Source organism: Glandiceps talaboti, chromosome 5 (genome assembly GCF_964340395.1).
Source record: "Glandiceps talaboti chromosome 5, keGlaTala1.1, whole genome shotgun sequence".
NCBI classification, from domain to species: Eukaryota; Metazoa; Hemichordata; class Enteropneusta; family Spengelidae; genus Glandiceps; species Glandiceps talaboti.
Genome location: NC_135553.1, coordinates 12163988 through 12182425, shown reverse-complemented (window position 1 = coordinate 12182425; position 18438 = coordinate 12163988). Strand labels below are relative to the sequence as shown.

The 18438-nt window shown below is 35.6% G+C and overlaps 1 protein-coding gene across 1 annotated transcript in view; it reads right to left on the bottom strand.

Annotated features, from left to right (window-relative positions):
* The window catches only part of LOC144435696 (uncharacterized), a 443695-nt gene that overhangs the window by 20039 nt on the left and 405218 nt on the right, over positions 1-18438 (bottom strand). Inside the window, exons 51-74 of the mRNA XM_078124303.1 lie at positions 18088-18201; positions 17506-17616; positions 15578-15691; positions 14849-15076; positions 14562-14675; positions 14287-14400; positions 13418-13531; positions 12647-12874; positions 10898-11011; positions 10054-10167; positions 9314-9427; positions 8323-8436; positions 7828-7941; positions 7444-7557; positions 6951-7064; positions 5744-5857; positions 4908-5021; positions 4209-4322; positions 3138-3365; positions 2700-2924; positions 1917-2030; positions 1432-1545; positions 979-1092; positions 388-501 (exon numbers count right to left, since the gene is read on the bottom strand). Coding sequence (XP_077980429.1) covers positions 388-501; positions 979-1092; positions 1432-1545; positions 1917-2030; positions 2700-2924; positions 3138-3365; positions 4209-4322; positions 4908-5021; positions 5744-5857; positions 6951-7064; positions 7444-7557; positions 7828-7941; positions 8323-8436; positions 9314-9427; positions 10054-10167; positions 10898-11011; positions 12647-12874; positions 13418-13531; positions 14287-14400; positions 14562-14675; positions 14849-15076; positions 15578-15691; positions 17506-17616; positions 18088-18201 — 3186 coding nt within the window. The remainder of the gene's footprint in view (positions 1-387; positions 502-978; positions 1093-1431; positions 1546-1916; positions 2031-2699; positions 2925-3137; positions 3366-4208; positions 4323-4907; positions 5022-5743; positions 5858-6950; positions 7065-7443; positions 7558-7827; positions 7942-8322; positions 8437-9313; positions 9428-10053; positions 10168-10897; positions 11012-12646; positions 12875-13417; positions 13532-14286; positions 14401-14561; positions 14676-14848; positions 15077-15577; positions 15692-17505; positions 17617-18087; positions 18202-18438) is intronic.

Below are 18438 nucleotides of genomic sequence, written 5' to 3'. Positions count from 1 at the left end.
CTCTGTCTCTCTTTCCTTCTCTCTGTCTCTGTCTCTCTGTCTGTCTGTCTGTCTGTCTCTGTCTCTGTCTCTGTCTCTGTCTCTGTCTCTGTGTCTGTCTGTCTGTCTGTCTGTCTGTCTCTCTCTCTCTCTCTCTCTCTCTCTCTCTCTCTCTCTCTCTCTCTCTCTCTCTCTCTCTCTCTCTCTCTCTCTCTCTCTCTCTCTCTCTCTCTCTCTCTCTCTCTCTCTCTCTCTCTCTCTCTCTCTCTCTCTCTCTCTCTCTCTCTCTCTCTCTCTCTCTCTCTCTCTCTCTCTCTCTCTCTCTCTCTCTCTCTCTCTCTCTAACTCTCAACTCACTCTTTTTCATTCAGGATAAAGATCGATATTATAATGTCTTTATATACTTACCGATTTCACAATTGATACCAGACCAACCAGTAACGCACAAACATGTGTATTGGTTTTGGCCATTGATACAGGTTGCACCATTAACACATGGATTGCTGGCACATTCATTAATATCTACAAATAAACAGTAGAAAAGTATGTGTCATCAAACGTCATTATGAATATGTCACATAAAGACTTTCACCTACACAGCTGGGGAACCATAATCATCACTAAAATCTACAATTGCCGGAGGTGGGGGGGGGGGGGGGGGGGAAGACACACACAGTGATTATGGTACACAACAAACATTTAAAAGTCATTGAAATACCTGTTTCACATACAACTGATACTAGTTCAAACAGGGGGACACACACACTTATCACTGTATACATTGTAACTCAAGACTAAGTTTTTCTTTTTACCAAGTTCAAAATTGAAACAGGTTCAACCAGAGGGATCCACACACATATGTTGATCACTGCATACCGTTGAATTCAAGGTTACATTCATATCATTACCAATTTCAAATTAGACACCAGTCAAACCAGGGGGACACACATACACACTTGCGATTGTGTACATTGAAATGTAAGGTTACGTTATTCTTACCTGTTTCACAGGTGATACCAGTCCAACCAGGGGGACACACACACTGATATCTATTGACAAGGTTGAGACATGTAGACAAACCAGTACATGGGTTGCTGGCACACTCATCAATATCTGTAAGTAAAGGCAATAATTAGACTGTCATGAGAAAATCAACATCAATAATTTCTAAATCATGCTCATCAACAACTTTCATAAAAGCAACCTATATAAAAAGAACAATGTTTTTTGTAAGAGTTCTGTAATTATATATCATGCAAGTTTTACAACTTTAGACAGAGAATTTGTCTATAATACCATCACAAAACCATACATTTTTAAAACAAAAACACTTGGACGAGGACTAAGACACTCTCTTCAGTGGGTCATAAGTATTATACATACAAAATAAATCTGGTTGTATAGCACAGTGTGCGTGATTCTTAAAAGAAAATAAAGTGTGATAAAACTTACCAATTTCACAATTATATCCTGTGAATCCAGCTGGACATTGACATGTGTATCTATTGTTACTGTTCAGACACACACCACCATTCTGACAAGGGTTACTACTACATTCATTGATTTCTGAGGATGGACACAAAATAACACCAATTAATAAAGTCACTGGCAATCATTTCAAATGTATCTCCTAAATGTATGCGGCAAAAATGAATGTTCATTGACTCTTAATACTATTTGGAAATGTCTTAACCCTCGATCACTGAAATTTAACATATCAACAAATGTTACCTACATCATGGGCCTAATTTGTAATTAGTTCAAATGGCAAAAAAAAGGAAGATTTTTTGTCATCTTAAACCTTCTATTAAAATCATGATACATTTTCATCACATCAACCATTACATACCTCAGAATGTTTTTACTTGGTATAAATAAATCTGTGTACCAAATTTTCACCATCCCAAACCTTGTACATGATAATATTGCACACTTACCAATTTCACAGTTGACTCCAGTCCATCCAGCAGCACATGCACAAGTGTATGCATTCTGTAGATTAGTACAGGTAGCACCGTTCTGACAGGGGTTGCTTAGACACTCATTCACATCTAGGGAATAAAATAATGAGGGTGGTATAAATTAATGTTCACACTTTAATACGCCAATATTCCAATCTGCTACTATGCCATCTAGTGGCAACAAGTAAACGAGGCTTGAGCTTTCAAAAGCTTTCATAGTGAGTGCTTTGTGCTCGCAGCTGGGTGAAACTGGTAAAAAATAATCTTCAGAATTTCTAGTCTCTTTGTGAAAAATAGGGCTCTACTGTAGTGTGATCAATTATTGTTATACCGTGAAAAAAATTCAGCTTCGAAAATATGACAATTTTTGTTCAAAAAATTGCCACTTTTCTTTTCAAGTGTTTTACAGTCTGATAAGAGACTTTTATTATATACTGATTATTAAATTAATTGCATCTTCCACCTGAGATGTGTCACTAAAATATTCTTTGACAGGATTCACAAAGTTTACACAAAAATCAGTTGTATAAAAAATACATTGTATTAAAGTCTGTCACTGTCAGTGTACACCAAGTGTAATACAATGTAGTTTAACCACAAAACTGATTCTTTCTTACACTTTTAAGTCATATTTGCCTGCCATATTAACAAATATTTCAAAGGTCAGTCACTAGTTTACTGTTGTCTAGATAAAGGCAAACTGGAACTAAGAGATTTACAATGGTTATAACTACTACTTTCAATAAAAGTGATACATACCGTCTTCACAATTGATACCAGTCCATCCAGGTAGACACTGACATGTGTATTTATCAGCACCATTGGCGCATGATCCACCATTCAGACATGGCTGACTTAGACATTCATTGATGTCAGTCTCACAGTTAAAACCAGTCCATCCTGGTGTACAGGTACATGTGTATGCATTGACGAGGTCTGTGCAGATGCCATTGTAGCAGGGATTGCTGGCACACTCATTGATATCTGGAGTAAATAAGTAAAATGTATTTGAAAATATTACTGTTGTGTTTATGAATATACAGTCAGACATAGCATTTTATTTGACTTGTACATGACCAAGTTTAGAGCTTCAGAAGGGACATACTTTCTATCTTGATTTTTACTCAGTTTTCAAAAAGAACGACAAACATTAAATCAAAGTGAAAAAATTGGAAATGAAAATGTCTGATAACTTACTGGATTCACAGGTAACACCTTCCCATCCTGGGGCACAAGAACAGCTGTATTTGTTCTGTAAGTTGAGACAAGCAGCACCATTGAGACATGGTTCACTGCGACACTCATCAATATCAGCCTCACAATGAGCACCAATCCAGCCTGGTAAACAACTACAAGTGTAGCCATTGGTGCCGTCTCTACAGGAACCACCATTCAAACATGGCTGACTAGCACATTCATTCACGTCTGGAAGATAAACGTCAGATGTCATTAAATATGTCACACAACTATAGTAATAACATAGTATGTACCGAAGGAATAAAAGTTGTCATAAACTTTTGCTGTTACTTTGTACAAGAAAAGGTAAACTGACACACAGTTAAAATCAAGAAGGAAAATTGGTGGTCACCATGCTATATTTCTACAAAGAAGAGAATGATCTAAAACTTTATTCATCCATCCATATTGTATTTCAAAATGGCCACCAAATAATGTGTTAACTCTATGTGAAAATAATAAGTTAACGATTTCGTTGAAAACAAAATGGTGAACTCCAACTTTCTGTAATGATCTCAAAAGGACCAAGAACAAGCTTCCACACAGCAAAACTTGGAGTGATTCAAACTACTTTCATTTTCAAGCAAACTTGTCTCTTCCTCTCCTTAACACTTATTGTACATGGCTTTATTAAGATTAAACTGACAATTCACCAACAACACAAATACAGTCATAAAGACAAGTTTACATATTTGACCCATAGACAATAACAGCTGAAGAACCTTAGTTTGCCAAAAATATACTAAGTTCAATTTTACTTTGAGTTTGGAAATAATACAAGATATGATTCCAGAGCAAGGAAAAAATGTTTTGGTTGTCATGAACACAAATATGTAGTTACCTACTCAAGTTCTAAATATTCCCCTTCCCTTTCCGTTCTCTGAATTTTATTTCACTTGAAAAAATAGATGGTATATTTATCAAAAGTCAAACAGTACAATTGACTACAATATGTATTTCCCAAACCCAAATATATCTGAAATCCTACATTTTCTATATATTTATTGTCCAGAGTTCAAATTAAAAACCTACTATTTTCACAGTTGACACCAGTCCAGCCTTGCTGACAGAAACATTGATATGAGTTTCTTCCATTTTCACAAGTTCCACCATTCTGACAAGGTTCACTAAAACATTCATCAATATCTGGAAAAATAAAAAGATTAAAAGATTCATTTCTATGTCCTCAATGTCCGACAAATCTTGGAGCTAAAGTCACAAGTTAAAAATTGATATCAATGTAATTATCCTGTCGATTCAAAAATTAGTTCTGTATGATAATTTGATAATTTGGTAAAGAAAGCAAAGTAAATTTCAAACATGCATTACAAATAAATTTCTAACAAAAGTTTGAATATGCTGCAATAATTATTTCAAATTTGTAAGCTACAGTAAATACAATGTTAACCTAAGGTTTCAGTGTATCACTACTGAAGTTTCATGTGTTTCAGAGGGGTGAACACATGAAGCACAGAAAATTTCCAACATGCTGCAAAACCATTACAAACTTACAAGTAGTAGAAACTAACATTTTTAAACATTAAGTAAATAAAAATTCTAACATGCAGCAATCAAACTTGAAAGTTGCAGTAAATAAAATTTCAAAAAGAAGCAAAGAAAAATCTTGATATGGAACAGAGAACATTTCAAATGTGCCACAGAGACATTTTCAAAACATAATATATGTAGTATAGATATAACCTAGACCCTACAAGATGTAACAGTTCTTACCGTGTTCACAGTTAGTTCCTGTCCAGCCTGGTGGACATGTACATGTATATTTGTTCTGTTCATTGTAACATGAACCTCCATTCAGACATGGATTGCTGTTACATTCATTAATATCTGAAGAATAAAACAAAAGAGAATGAATTTATTACTCTTAGACTAGTAATCCAGGCTTTGGTTTAAGATAGACACAAACTAAATCTATTGTTCTTCAATGTGGTAGACTACACAAGCGGATGATAGCGGTTCCTCTGTTGTGTGATTCTAATCACCATGTAATCAACATAGTGTAAACATTGGAAGTCCCAAAACAGTATACTGCAAGTTTATGGAACTCTGTCAATAAAACTTTTGCAAACCCTCCCTACTGAGACTATAATTAAACCAACATCCATTCAATAGCTTATCATTGTTGTATCAACATGTTGCTACAATAGTATTAGTTTGTGTCTATCTTAGTAAACTGAAGGCTCAACTACCAAAGTAATAATATCACATCTGCATTAATTCAAAGTGTTTTTGTGAAAGATAGTAAGAAGGTACCATGTACCTGAGTTAAATCCCTGGCGTTTTACTGGGCTTCTCCTCAAAATTATGATACATGTATGGTGTCAAAATCTAAACATATCAATCGTGGCCTCATTTTCCCCTTCTGTTATACTGGGGTTATCAAACCATAGCATACACTGATCAAATACACCTGGCCGCAATGGCTAAAAATGAATCACCAGGTATACAAACGGTAATTTTACAAAGCACAGTGTTAAACTGATAGAGGATGCTATTTACTTTGTTACACTGAAGAAGATTTTTTTTTTCATAAGTCTTGTAAAACTTACCTAGTTCACAGTTTGTAGAGGTCCAACCTGGTGGACAAGTACAAGTATAGAAATTCTGACCATTATAACAGGTACCACCATGTTGACAGGGACTGCTGGAACATTCATCCACATCTATAGATGTACATAGAGCAAAACATAATAACGTTATATGCCATGGATTTGAAAACTCACATCATGTTCTTGGTTATGACATTGTTTATGGAAACACATTAAAGCGAGAAAAAAGTTGTCAAAAAGTATGAGTGGGATACTTAGAATCATAAATACATCACAGGGTTCTGCCAAGCTTGAGAGTAGTCCCGGTCGCTAATTAATATTCATGTCAATTTGCATAATTAATATTCATGAATAAATTAATGGTACACTCAAAGTATATGGTGTATGATCAAAGTTGCCAATGAAAAAGATAAAACCAACTTTTCTTTCTCTACTGATTTATAACTCTAATCTCAGTCTTTGCACATCGATTTTTTTTCAATCAGTTTTTGATTAGTTTTCTGAAAAGCTAAAGTTGTTTCAATCAAACTAAATATCCAAAGACGACTGCAGTTTCAAAACTCTAAAAAGTTGCGTATATCCACACATACGCATCGCGTTTAGACGAAATCTCGTGATACATGAGACCTCGCGATAGTTTGTGACGTCACCACCCGCCATTTTGGAAATTACGTGTTTTCATCGTCGTGCTATGTACGATGGCAAACTACTAACTAAAAGTGTTTTCAGAGTAAAATTGAACAGAAAACTAATGATCGGACACAACGTCAACACTTTATAAAAGGTATATGAGGCTGTTATACTTTTTTGACGACGCTGAAGAATGCTAGTCGAAAGTCTGCAGCATCGTGTTTGCCCTGTAATTCACACACATACTGTACACATGCAGCGTCAGCTGTTGTCAGTTCACACTTCGTCTTTATAAATAGTCAAGTATTTGTCATTATTGTAATTAATGGTCGTCTACATTGTTCTTTTCTCAAAGACATTTTCATACTTCATTATCTTTTAAATCAATACGCCCATGTGGGCAGAAAATGAATGTGTAATTATTAAAGTGATCGTGGGGTCGGTGACACTTGAAGGTGGTGGTCGGCAACCTTTGAGTGGTGGTCGGCAAGGCTGAGTCCCGGACGCTAGCGACCGGCGTCGGCAGATCCCTGCATCACCATGGAGATAACAAATCCAAACAAATTTGCATTCTTACCTATCTCACACCTGCTTCCAGTCCAACCAGGTGCACAGTTACAGGTGTAAGCATTAATCAGGTTTCTACAGGTGGCACCATTCAAGCATGGACTACTGGCACACTCATTGATGTCTGAAGGAAAAATTAGGACAAAAATCACTATGAAGAATATTGAAGAGAAAGAGAAATTACCATCTTGTACAGCACAGACTCTAATTACATATTGGACTAACCAAATGGCATGATTCTAAGATGCAACCTACCAACCAATTGACAGTCTACATGGATTCTACGCTTCAACTTGCCAACTGTACAGATAAGCCTCAACTTACCAACTGCACAGATTCTAAGCTCCAACTTACCAACTGTAAGGATTCTATGTATACTTACCTACAGCACAGATTCAAAGATTCAACTTACCGACTGTAAGGTTCTACAACAAATTACAAACTGCACAAGATTCTAAAATCAACTTACCAGTAAATTTGCCAAATACTGAGATTCAACTTACCAATTTCACAGTTGTCTCCAGTCCATCCTGGTTGACAAGTACAGAAGTAACTGTTTGCTCCTTCATAGCATTCTCCTCCATTACGGCATGGGTTACTTTGACATTCCAATGTTTCTGAAATTATAACCAAAAACAATACAAATCATATCACATGGACTTCTAGAATCAAAATATACAATTCACACTGTCAGTCTTGCACAATCAACTGTTCATATTTTACTTTTGCAGTTTACAAAATTTCACATATGCCGACACATTTTGCTAAATAAAATTGAACCTGCAAATAAATTTTCCAGTTTTCAGAGATCAGTAGATTTTCACAGCAGGATTGTACTACTATTATTTTCCAAAACAGAGGAGTTTACAACAAACTGAAGTACTGACCTGTTTCACAGTTAAGTCCTCTCCATCCAGGCGTACAGCTACAGAAGTATATATCAATACCATCCGTACAAGTAGCACCATTCTGGCATGGCTGGCTTGAACATTCATTGAAGTCTGAGGAAAAATATAAGAGAGTTATTTTGGGACCATTGTTCATCTCATGCTTTGTAGTGCTTCCTTTTATCAATCTCCATTATGCTGATTTAGCTTCTTTTAAGCATAAAGTGCTTATCTCTAAAGAAGTCCAGTAAGATTTGAAAAAGATGACTAAATATTCTTCAAACTACACTCAGGGTTGGACGACTATTTCTATAATATTGGTATTTTATTTGAAAGTTAATTATCTCTCCTTAATTCTCAAAATAGCTAAAATTTGTAAACAAAAAGGGGAGGTATTGGCACAGCATTTTTCATGTTTCTATGACGAACTTTCTCATCTATAGCATATACTGAGACACATCTAGGGATCTAATATATATATTGATTTTGACTTACCAATATCACAATTTGTACCAATCCAACCTCTATCACAGTCACATCGGTATCCATTCAATAGATCAACACAGGTACCACCATTCAGACAGGGTGCACTGGAACATTCATTCACATCTGAAATGACATTCAACTTGTTTGTCAATTACCGGTATATATAGAATGAGTCAACAATGGGTATTGTGAACAGTTATATATACAGTCAATCTTGTGTTCAGAAACAACATATTTTCCTACACTAGATGCAATGTGATGTGATGTGATGTGATGTGATGCAATGTGATGCAATGCGATGCGATGCGATGTGATGTGATGCGATGTGATGTGATGTGATGTGATGTGATGTGATGAGATGTGGACGTGACGTGATGTGAAGTGATGTGATATGATGTGATGTGATGCAATGTGATGTGATGTGATGCGATGTGATGTGACGTGGCGTGATGTGAAGTGATGTGATATGATGTGATATGATGTGATGTGATGTGATATGATGTGATGCAATGCGATGTGATGTGATGTGATGTGATGAGATGTGGACGTGACGTGATGTGAAGTGATGTGATATGATGTGATGTGATGCAATGTGATGTGATGTGATGCGATGTGATGTGACGTGGCGTGATGTGAAGTGATGTGATATGATGTGATATGATGTGATGTGATGTGATATGATGTGATGCAATGCGATGTGATGTGATGTGATGTGATGTGATGTGATGTGATGCGAAGCAATGTGATGCGATGTGATGTGACATGATGTGATTTGTGATGTGACATGATGAAAAATGATATCACATACAATGCAATGTGATGTAACACATAATGTAATTGAATGGAATGGAAACAGAAATGCCTCTTATCTAGATAACCAATGAAATTCACACAGTTAAGTGAAACCAACCAATTAATAGATGGTCTTATTTTCCTACAAGTCAACTTCATTTTGTAAATATTTTGTTTCTTTTAGTCATAAAGATCTGCAAAAACTTACCAATTTCACAGTTAGTTCCTGTCCATCCTGACACACATTGGCAGATGTATCCATTGATGAGATCTGAACATGTACCACCATTCTCACATGGGCTGCTGGCACATTCATTCACAACTGAAAAATAAATGAAAGTAAAACCAGAAATGAGTTAAAATGCTAGGAATAAACACAATATCAAATAAAGGAATTTCCTTCTCCTTTTCCCAATCTGTAGTGTCTTTGCTATGGAGCCTGGTAACACAAGGGGAAAATCAGGTAAAAAAAAAATCTTGTACTTTAAAGTTAATGTGAGGAACCACTATGACAGTAGTACCTGGTGAACTCAGGTAGATTTTCTCCTCTTACTTACCCTTACAAAACCAATCTCAGAATTTCTGTAAGTATAAAACTTCTTACTGGCATTGTCAAAATCTGATGTACTTATATATCTTTTGGGGAAAAATTATAATATTTTCTGCTTTTTAGAATGTTTTCAAAAAGATATAGTATCATTGCATATCTATAATGATAATTCTTTTGGGGATTCCAGAAATTCATTTTCTTGTACGTTGGTGGAAACAACGTCCGTAAATAGTTAAAGTACTGAAATCAGATAAAATAGTTTCGCTGTATTTTATCATTTACATACCAGTATTTGAAATGACTTGTGTATTTCACTATATACTGAAATGTACAAGTATGTACATATCACAGAAAACAAAACACAAAATGACATAAATTGTTTAATTTCATTTTCTTACCAATTTGACAGTTAACTCCAGTCCAGCCTGGGGAACATGTACATGTGTATTCATTGATGCGGTTATTACATGTTGCACCATTTTGACAAGGAGCACTGGCACATTCATTGATATCTGTAACAACAAAGAAGTCATTATGTTACATACTGGTGACCTTTGCCCTCACAACAAAACAACCATATGATGTTAACTTCTTGGTGTTATGTCATAGCGCCCTCTATCAGTTTAACACTGTGCTTTGTAAAATTACTGTTTGTATACCTGTTGATTCATTTCGACCTCCAACAAGGTATAAGGAATAACCACAGTGTTGTCACATACCTTTACATGCATGTTCATGGGCAATGTGATTTTTTTACCCTGAGAACATGTACATGTACTGGGTACAGTTTAGTTTCAAATTTTCAAATTCTGCTTTCAACCATTTACAGGACACAAACACATGTGCAGTTTTGTAGACAGTCAGAAACGTTACCTTTAAACTAGCTAACTCTGAACAATAATACCACAGTAACATGTGATAGTTTTCCCCACCTCATACACTGTCAATGTGAGTGGGCACCCTCAGTGCATGAAACAGCATGAACCTTTGTTTTTTATTCAATTCAAAGTGTCTTTGTTCTACATCAAGAGTATTTTAGTACACAACACATTACAGGTAATGTACACACAGTAAAACACTTTGGCTTAAGCTTGCCACCCTGCACCAACAATCATCATAACAGTACACATTCACTGTACACCAATCTGATAGGGCGCCCCCAACATCCAAATCAATATGAACTTTTGTTTGTCACAAGTCAGTGCAATAACTTGGCCTATTCCCACACAGGTTAAGACTTACCAACACCACAGTTAACGCCAGTCCAGCCTGGAGCACATATGCATGAATATCCATTCTCCAGATCCACACAAGTTCCTCCATTGTAGCATGGAGTACTGGCACACTCATCAAAATCTGGAAGATAACATAGTTCATTTGTATTTTTAAAAAACATAAATATACATAGATAGGTTGAAAATGTTTCATTTTGTTTAATTACGACCGATACTATTTGTGAGTGACCTTCGAGTTGGCCTACGTCATCTTATGCTAATTTGTGGACAGACCTTTTGCGCATGCTCTTATCACTCGAAATTTATCTGTCGTTTCAAAAGAAGATGGTTATATAATGTCTTTCTTTCTAACAAGTAGATAAATTTAGACTTAAAAAGAGTACAGCAAATGAATGTACATCACAATACACAACCAGTGTTTTTGCTAAGGGTGGTCAGTAAGTAAAATCTACCAGGGTTTCCATGTCATTTTAACTGGGTTCCCAAACAAAATTACCATAGACTCCGATATCTCGATCTATGAGGAAACACTGCAACTTTTACCCATTTCTCCCTATCTGTTACATGGTTTCCCCCAACCTTAGCAAAAACACTGATAACCACTTGGGTTATTAAGAAGGTTTTGACACTCCTAGTAAATATATAACAAGCAGAATAGGCAGCCAATCACAACAATATCTTCAATATAACAAGATGATAGATCAATTTTGCATTTCAGGTATTACCAGCTTCAGCAGCTGTATGTTGCACTGTACTTTTCATAACTTCATTCTCATCTTTTTTCTGATTTTAACCAATATGTTAGTGTATCTATAGACCCTCCACCCACGTGGGTGGAGGGTCTATGGTGTATCTATACTTGTTGCAGTACATAGGATTGCCTAATATCCAAACCCTATAGTGTCCTACAAATGTACTATTTGTTGACCAAGAATGAAGTGGTCAAGTTTATTCATTTACAATTTCTGCATCTATACATAGACTGTAAAATACCATGGTACCATACCAACTAGTCCACATATACAAAACTTTGTGAGATTTCTAGGAAAAAGGTTTAGCTGACAAGCAATTGAAAGGTCACAGACATTAATGTTTACATTTATACTCAGACTAAAAGTTAACATGGTACCATCAATGACTAGTAAACTGGTAGTTCAGTACATAGTCAGCTCGACCCCAGGGCTATTCTGCTTACTTTAAAAGCCGCTGAAGGTTGTCACTGCATGAGGGCACTAGCCTGAAGGGTCTGGGCTGCACCCAATCTGATTAAAATCTGAAGTAGTGTACTGCGGGCGGCATGATTTCTTTTTAGCTCTTATGTTTACTGTCTTTTGTTCTTTTTTTGAGGGCCCGTTACCTATGTCTGACACAATACCATAGTTTTTCTCAAACCCAATCTTGTAATTAAGAGTAGTCACCCAGAATCTGTCTTACAATATAACACTCAACGTTTGACATTGGAAGAAAGAGAACCACCAAACAATAATAATAACATCATTGTCTTCACACTGTGCTCTGTGCTTGAGCTCTTTTCGAAAAGAGCGCTCTGAAGTACTGTACCTGTATGCTTCAGCACATTAAGTGTTCTCATTCATTGAGTAAATTCACTCAGCTCAGTGTTTTATGTAATTTGTAACAAAATATTTGCAGACATATATAAAAAACATCATATTGCCTAATGGAAACTCTATATTCATTCTGATTTGGTAGTAACATTGGAAAATACCTGGTAACGGTATATTAATTAACAACTCACCGTTTTCACAGTTAGTTCCATACCAGCCAGCAGTACAGATACAACTGTATTGATTCTGTCCATTAACACACTGTGCACCATTCTGACATGGGTTACTGGTACATTCATTGATGTCACTATCACAATGGGTACCAGTCCAGCCTGGTGCACATGTACAGATATATCCATTGACCTGGTCTGTACAAGTTGCTCCAAATCGACAAGGGAAACTGGCACATTCATTGACGTCTACAGAAAAATACACACATTACAACATCATAATCTCTAATAGACTACATGAACATTTAGGTCAGCAACTTAGTCCATACCATGTGACATTGGTCTAAGCCAATCAATGAAGGGTAGATAAAAGTGATGTGTTATAATGACATATAGTTTTAAATGCTTGATACAAGACTTTCTATACCTCACACATATGGAACAGAATCAATGACTTATATATAGTCCACTAATTCTTCAAAAAGACTGCTGTATTAAATCAAAGTGCTTAAATTCACAAGTTTTGAACAAGTAACAAGTAATTTCAATGGTGACATTAGCAAGATTTCCATATCACCATGAAAACATGCAAATCACTTGCAAATCAAGACCCTATAGACATGTAAATAATAACCATATAAATATGCAAATTTTATGCAAATCATTAAATGGAGAAATGCAAATCATGACATGATTGACATGTTGTGTACTATGTTTAATGTGAAAAAATCAGCAAATTGTTTGGTATATATATATATATATATATATATATATATATATTATCCAACTTACTTGTTTCACATGTGGGTCCAGTCCATCCAGGTTGACAATCACAAAGAAATGAATTAACACCATCAATACATAGGCCATTATTCTTACATGGATCACTGCTACACTCATTAACATCTACACAACAAAGGAAATTTAAAAAAAAAAGTCAGGCATTGATTTTATGTACACTTGATGCAAGTAAAACAGTGTGTACTATAATCATAAATAGGAAAAAATCAGTGTCTTGAATAATTACAAAGTTCCAGTTTGTTGAGACTATCTATTTTTCTTTTTTTTGGGGGGAGGGGAGTTTTTTGTTTGTTTGTTTGGTGTTTGTTTTTGTTTTTTGTTTGTTTGTTGTTGGGTTTGGTTTTTTTTGGGGGGGGGTTATTTGGATATTAAATAAAAATCAAACACTCACAGTATCATAGAATCAAATCATAAAAATACTGAAATCATAAAAAGTACTGCTGCCCACTCCTAAAGTTTCATCTTGTCTATCAGCAACTCACATATTATCCTAATCAGATAGTATCACTGTTAGTGTTAGCTATATCAACCAGGAATTCAAGTATGACAACTTCCAGTAATACTGCAAGGCTTAGTTTTACAGAGTATATAGTTCTACTTTCACTGTAGAATTTCACGTTTTGGGCAAAGACTTACATTTTCAAATCCTGAACTTACAAATAAGCACAATATATATGGTTCAACCCAACCCAATACACATACTGGATCATTGACTACTATTGGATCTAATCCCAACACCCCCCCCCACCCCCCTCCACCCCATACACACACCTTCCAAGTACAAATTAAAAGTGTACTCCATCCAGCCCTCCAACTAGCTCAACAACCAATAACTGAGATCAAAACTGTTTAATACATACCTCCATCACAGTTATAGCCAGTATAGCCAGGTGGACAAGTACATGTGTACAAGTTAATTAGGTTGTTACAGGTGGCACCATTCCTGCATGGACTGCTAGCACACTCGTTGATTTCTAGGAGAAAAGATTGAAATAGACTGTCTCTTAAAAATACATATCACATCTGTCTTGCACATATTTCCTCACAATGCAAATACTACAACAGTCTAACAGTTATTAGTGTGTTGACCACTCCATACAACTTTAATATTTGATAATTCTTTTTAACCACTTACCAATTTCACACCTGGTTCCCGTCCACCCAGGTGCACAGTTACAATCGAATCTGTTGATACCGTCCACACATGTCGCACCATTTCTGCACGGACTACTTGCACATTCATCAGCATCTAAACAAAATTTAAAAAAAAAAAAAATGAATGTAGACATTTTCAGTTATCTCACCAATCTCATGAAAAGTGTAATAATTAACTTAAAAACTTCATTTCAACATTGATTCCAGTATAGACAGGAACACAGAAATAGTTGTATGAATTTTACATAAAGTTGATCAAATACTTACTTATTTCACAATTGACACCAGTGTAGCCTGCAACACAGAAACAGTTGTAGGAGTTTTGTAGATTGTTACAACTACCACCATTCTGACATGGACTTGAAGCACACTCATCAATATCAGTGGCACAGTTGTAACCCGTCCATCCAGCCACACAAGTACAGGTGTAGGCATTCAGTAGATTGTTACACTTTGCACCGTTGAAGCAGGGTTCACTTGCACATTCATTGACATCTAAAAACAAAACAAAATTAAATAAATATGAGTAAATTTTCAATGACAATATGTGCATGAACTCTTTTTTTCTGAACAAAATCTTGGAGTTGACAAAACAGCAACAAACAAACAAACAACTGTAACAACTTTTAAATTCTAGACTCATTTCCTCCCCTCCCCATCAAATCTACAACATCCTCCCCTCCCATTTGAGCTAAGGGTACAACTTTAAATTCTTGACTCCAAACAACTTTCATTTTCTCCCCTCCCCATTAGATCTACAAGACCCTCCACTCCCTTTCAGCTAAGGGTAGAACTATGAATTCTTGACTCCAAACAACTTTCATTTTCTCCCCTCCCCATTAGATCTACAAGACCCTTCACTCCCTTTCAGCTAAGGGTAGAACTATGAATTCTTGACTCCAAACAACTTTCATTTCCAAGATGTGCAGAAAACTACAAAAGGGTTTCAGTACGTCTCCCCACTACCCTGTTCAATAAATGCAGTGTTCAACTTACCGACATCACAGAGAAGTCCAGTCCATCCAGGAGCACAGATACATGTATATCTATTAACCATATCCTGACAGGTGGCACCATTCTGACATGGGTTACTAGCACATTCATTAATGTCTGTATGAAAGACAGAGATGGAGAAAATTAATGACGATGACAAGAAATTGACATATACTGTGACAATTTATGAATGGAATGTGGTATAATTAACTGTATTCAAAAGTCAATTTAATTGTCATTTGCCAGGGTAATCCTTATCATAGCATGCACCTCAGAAATACAATAAAATTCAAATGACCATTACACTCTTTGGAAAGTTCACTTTATGATTAATATTTGAATTAGACTTTCCAAAGAGTGTAATTGTTTATATACAGGGTTCTTATCATTTGAGTTTATCTTGAAAATCACAGTTGTGTCTATTCCTTTCTCATGTTATCGGGCAATACCTGTTGGATGGTTTATAAACAAATTTTTTTTTTAAAAACAGAAAAAAAGATGTGTAATTCATTATTCTAAATTTTCTAATTGATTTTGAAAGAACAGGATATTTTTTTATAAAGTAATAGGGTTCATTGAACATAGAAAGGTGGCTAACATTTCAAATTTCCTCTTTTTTTTTCTTTGATTAAGAACAGGAAATGATCAAGTGATAGGGGTTGATTTTTGCAGTGGTATCTATACTTTGAGTGGATGCCATACTTTCAATAAGTAAAAGTACTCCACAAACAAGGGCCACACCTTTATATGTAGGTGGGTGACTCCCTCAACAAAGAATGATATGGAATGTTAATTACTAAACATGCTTTTGATAAAAGTTTGTAATGGTTCATGCAGTCATACGGAAGAGTGCCTGGTAATCTAATCTGTTTAATGATCACAAGGTCACTTACATTAGAGACTGCAAGGTCAACAATGAACCTAACAGCTCTATAATGTTAAGTGTATTTGTAGGTCAGTAGTCACTACCCTACTCCCATTGTAAAACTTGACGACATACCACCATTGTAGTGACAGAGGTACATGTATGTCATCAATGCCCACCCAGAATTATAATTTAGGTGTGAAGAAATAGTTGTCATGAAGAGCCTAGAAAAACTTGGTCATGAAGAAAACCAATAATCCGGCTATATAATTGATATGCCATGGGGATCATTATAGACTGGATGTTTGTACTCAAGATAGAGAGGCCATTGCCATGGTAACACTGTAATGTCAACAGGCTATGGTTCCATTTATAAGACAACACTAAATGCTAGAACCTGGAATGGATGATTAAGGACCCAGTTCAGCTAAGATTAGATTTAGGTCTTAAAAGCTGTCAGGCAGAGACATAGAAAAAGTTGGTCCACAGCAACAAGAAGATCCTATGGAAATGATTTATGGCTCCATTGATAAGATAACACTAATGTGAGAACCTGGGATTGAATCATGGGCCTTTAAAATGCAAAACTAGAACTGAATAGAGATTTTTGTTTTATGATTGTGATAAAGTGACTCTAAATTATGCAGGCCTGGGAATGAATACCTTTCGTCTGTCCAACACTTTATCTCATGAGGTTCTACCAGACCACTGTACACAGATATATTATGTATACATTACGAATGATTAACTATGCGGAAACCATTTAGTTATAGATGCATAGTTCTAGCACATCCTCTGCTGCACACCCTTTCTGTGCAGTTCAAGTATGACGACTTTAAGATTTTGGGTAAAACACTTATGTGGGAGACATACTACATGTAGGTTGGTCTCACTTCTTCAGCAGATCTTAACACTTACAAGTCATGCACACTTTCTTGTCATTATCAAAGTTTCTTGGCAACAACGTATATGTAGTTACCATAGCAATGATTACAATTACAGAGTTAATTGTTTTTACTCAAGATACAGGCCATCACCATGGTAATACTATGAATCCTTATCTCACCTATTTCGCAATTAAAGCCGGTGTAGCCACCATAACAAGCACATGTATATCCATTGATTCCATCGGTACAGATACCGTTAAGACATGGATTGACAGCACACTCATTGATATCTGTAAAGAATAACACAATAACGTCAAATACAGACTTTAACACAAGATTTAATCTTTTGAAAATATATGAAGGATACAAGAAATTTGAAAATTTGATTTTGATTATCACAATTAAACTTTGAGAAAATTTAAAAAATACAAAATTTCAGTGTTTTGCTGGTTTGGGAACTGAGTAACAGAGAAGGGATTTCTGGCAAAGTTTGATTACATTTGCATACCTTGAAGTTAAAACCATAATCAGCTTAGGCAAAAGGCTCACGTTGATGGATTAGCATAAAAATTTAAGTGTGAAAAACAGTTGTCAAACAGAAAAAGTCAATTCAGAACAAAAGAATAATCCTATTTATACCTTATGTCTCCACTGATAAGATAACACTAATACAAGAACCTGAGATTGAATTATGGGCCTTTTAAAATGACATGAGGACTGGGCCATAGAATTGAAAAAATTGACAGGTACAAAAAACTTACTGATTTCACAGTAGACTCCACTATAACCTGGTGCACATGTACAGTCAAATCTGTTTCTACCATTGACACAAGTGGCACCATTACGACATGGACTGCTGATACACTCATTCACATCTAGCAAGAAGGAAAAAAAATTATTACAATTTCATTTGTTGTTTAAAATGGAAATTTCTACTCACAGTCTAAAATTTTCTAGAAGCGAATTCTAAATTTTTGCTGACATCTTGTCAGCATTGGTGCACACATGTATGTACACATACGACATTTGTCTTGGAAGGGTTTGATATGCAGCAAACTGTGACCATATATGGATGAGAATTTGTTATTTATTTTGGGTTTTTAATTGATGAA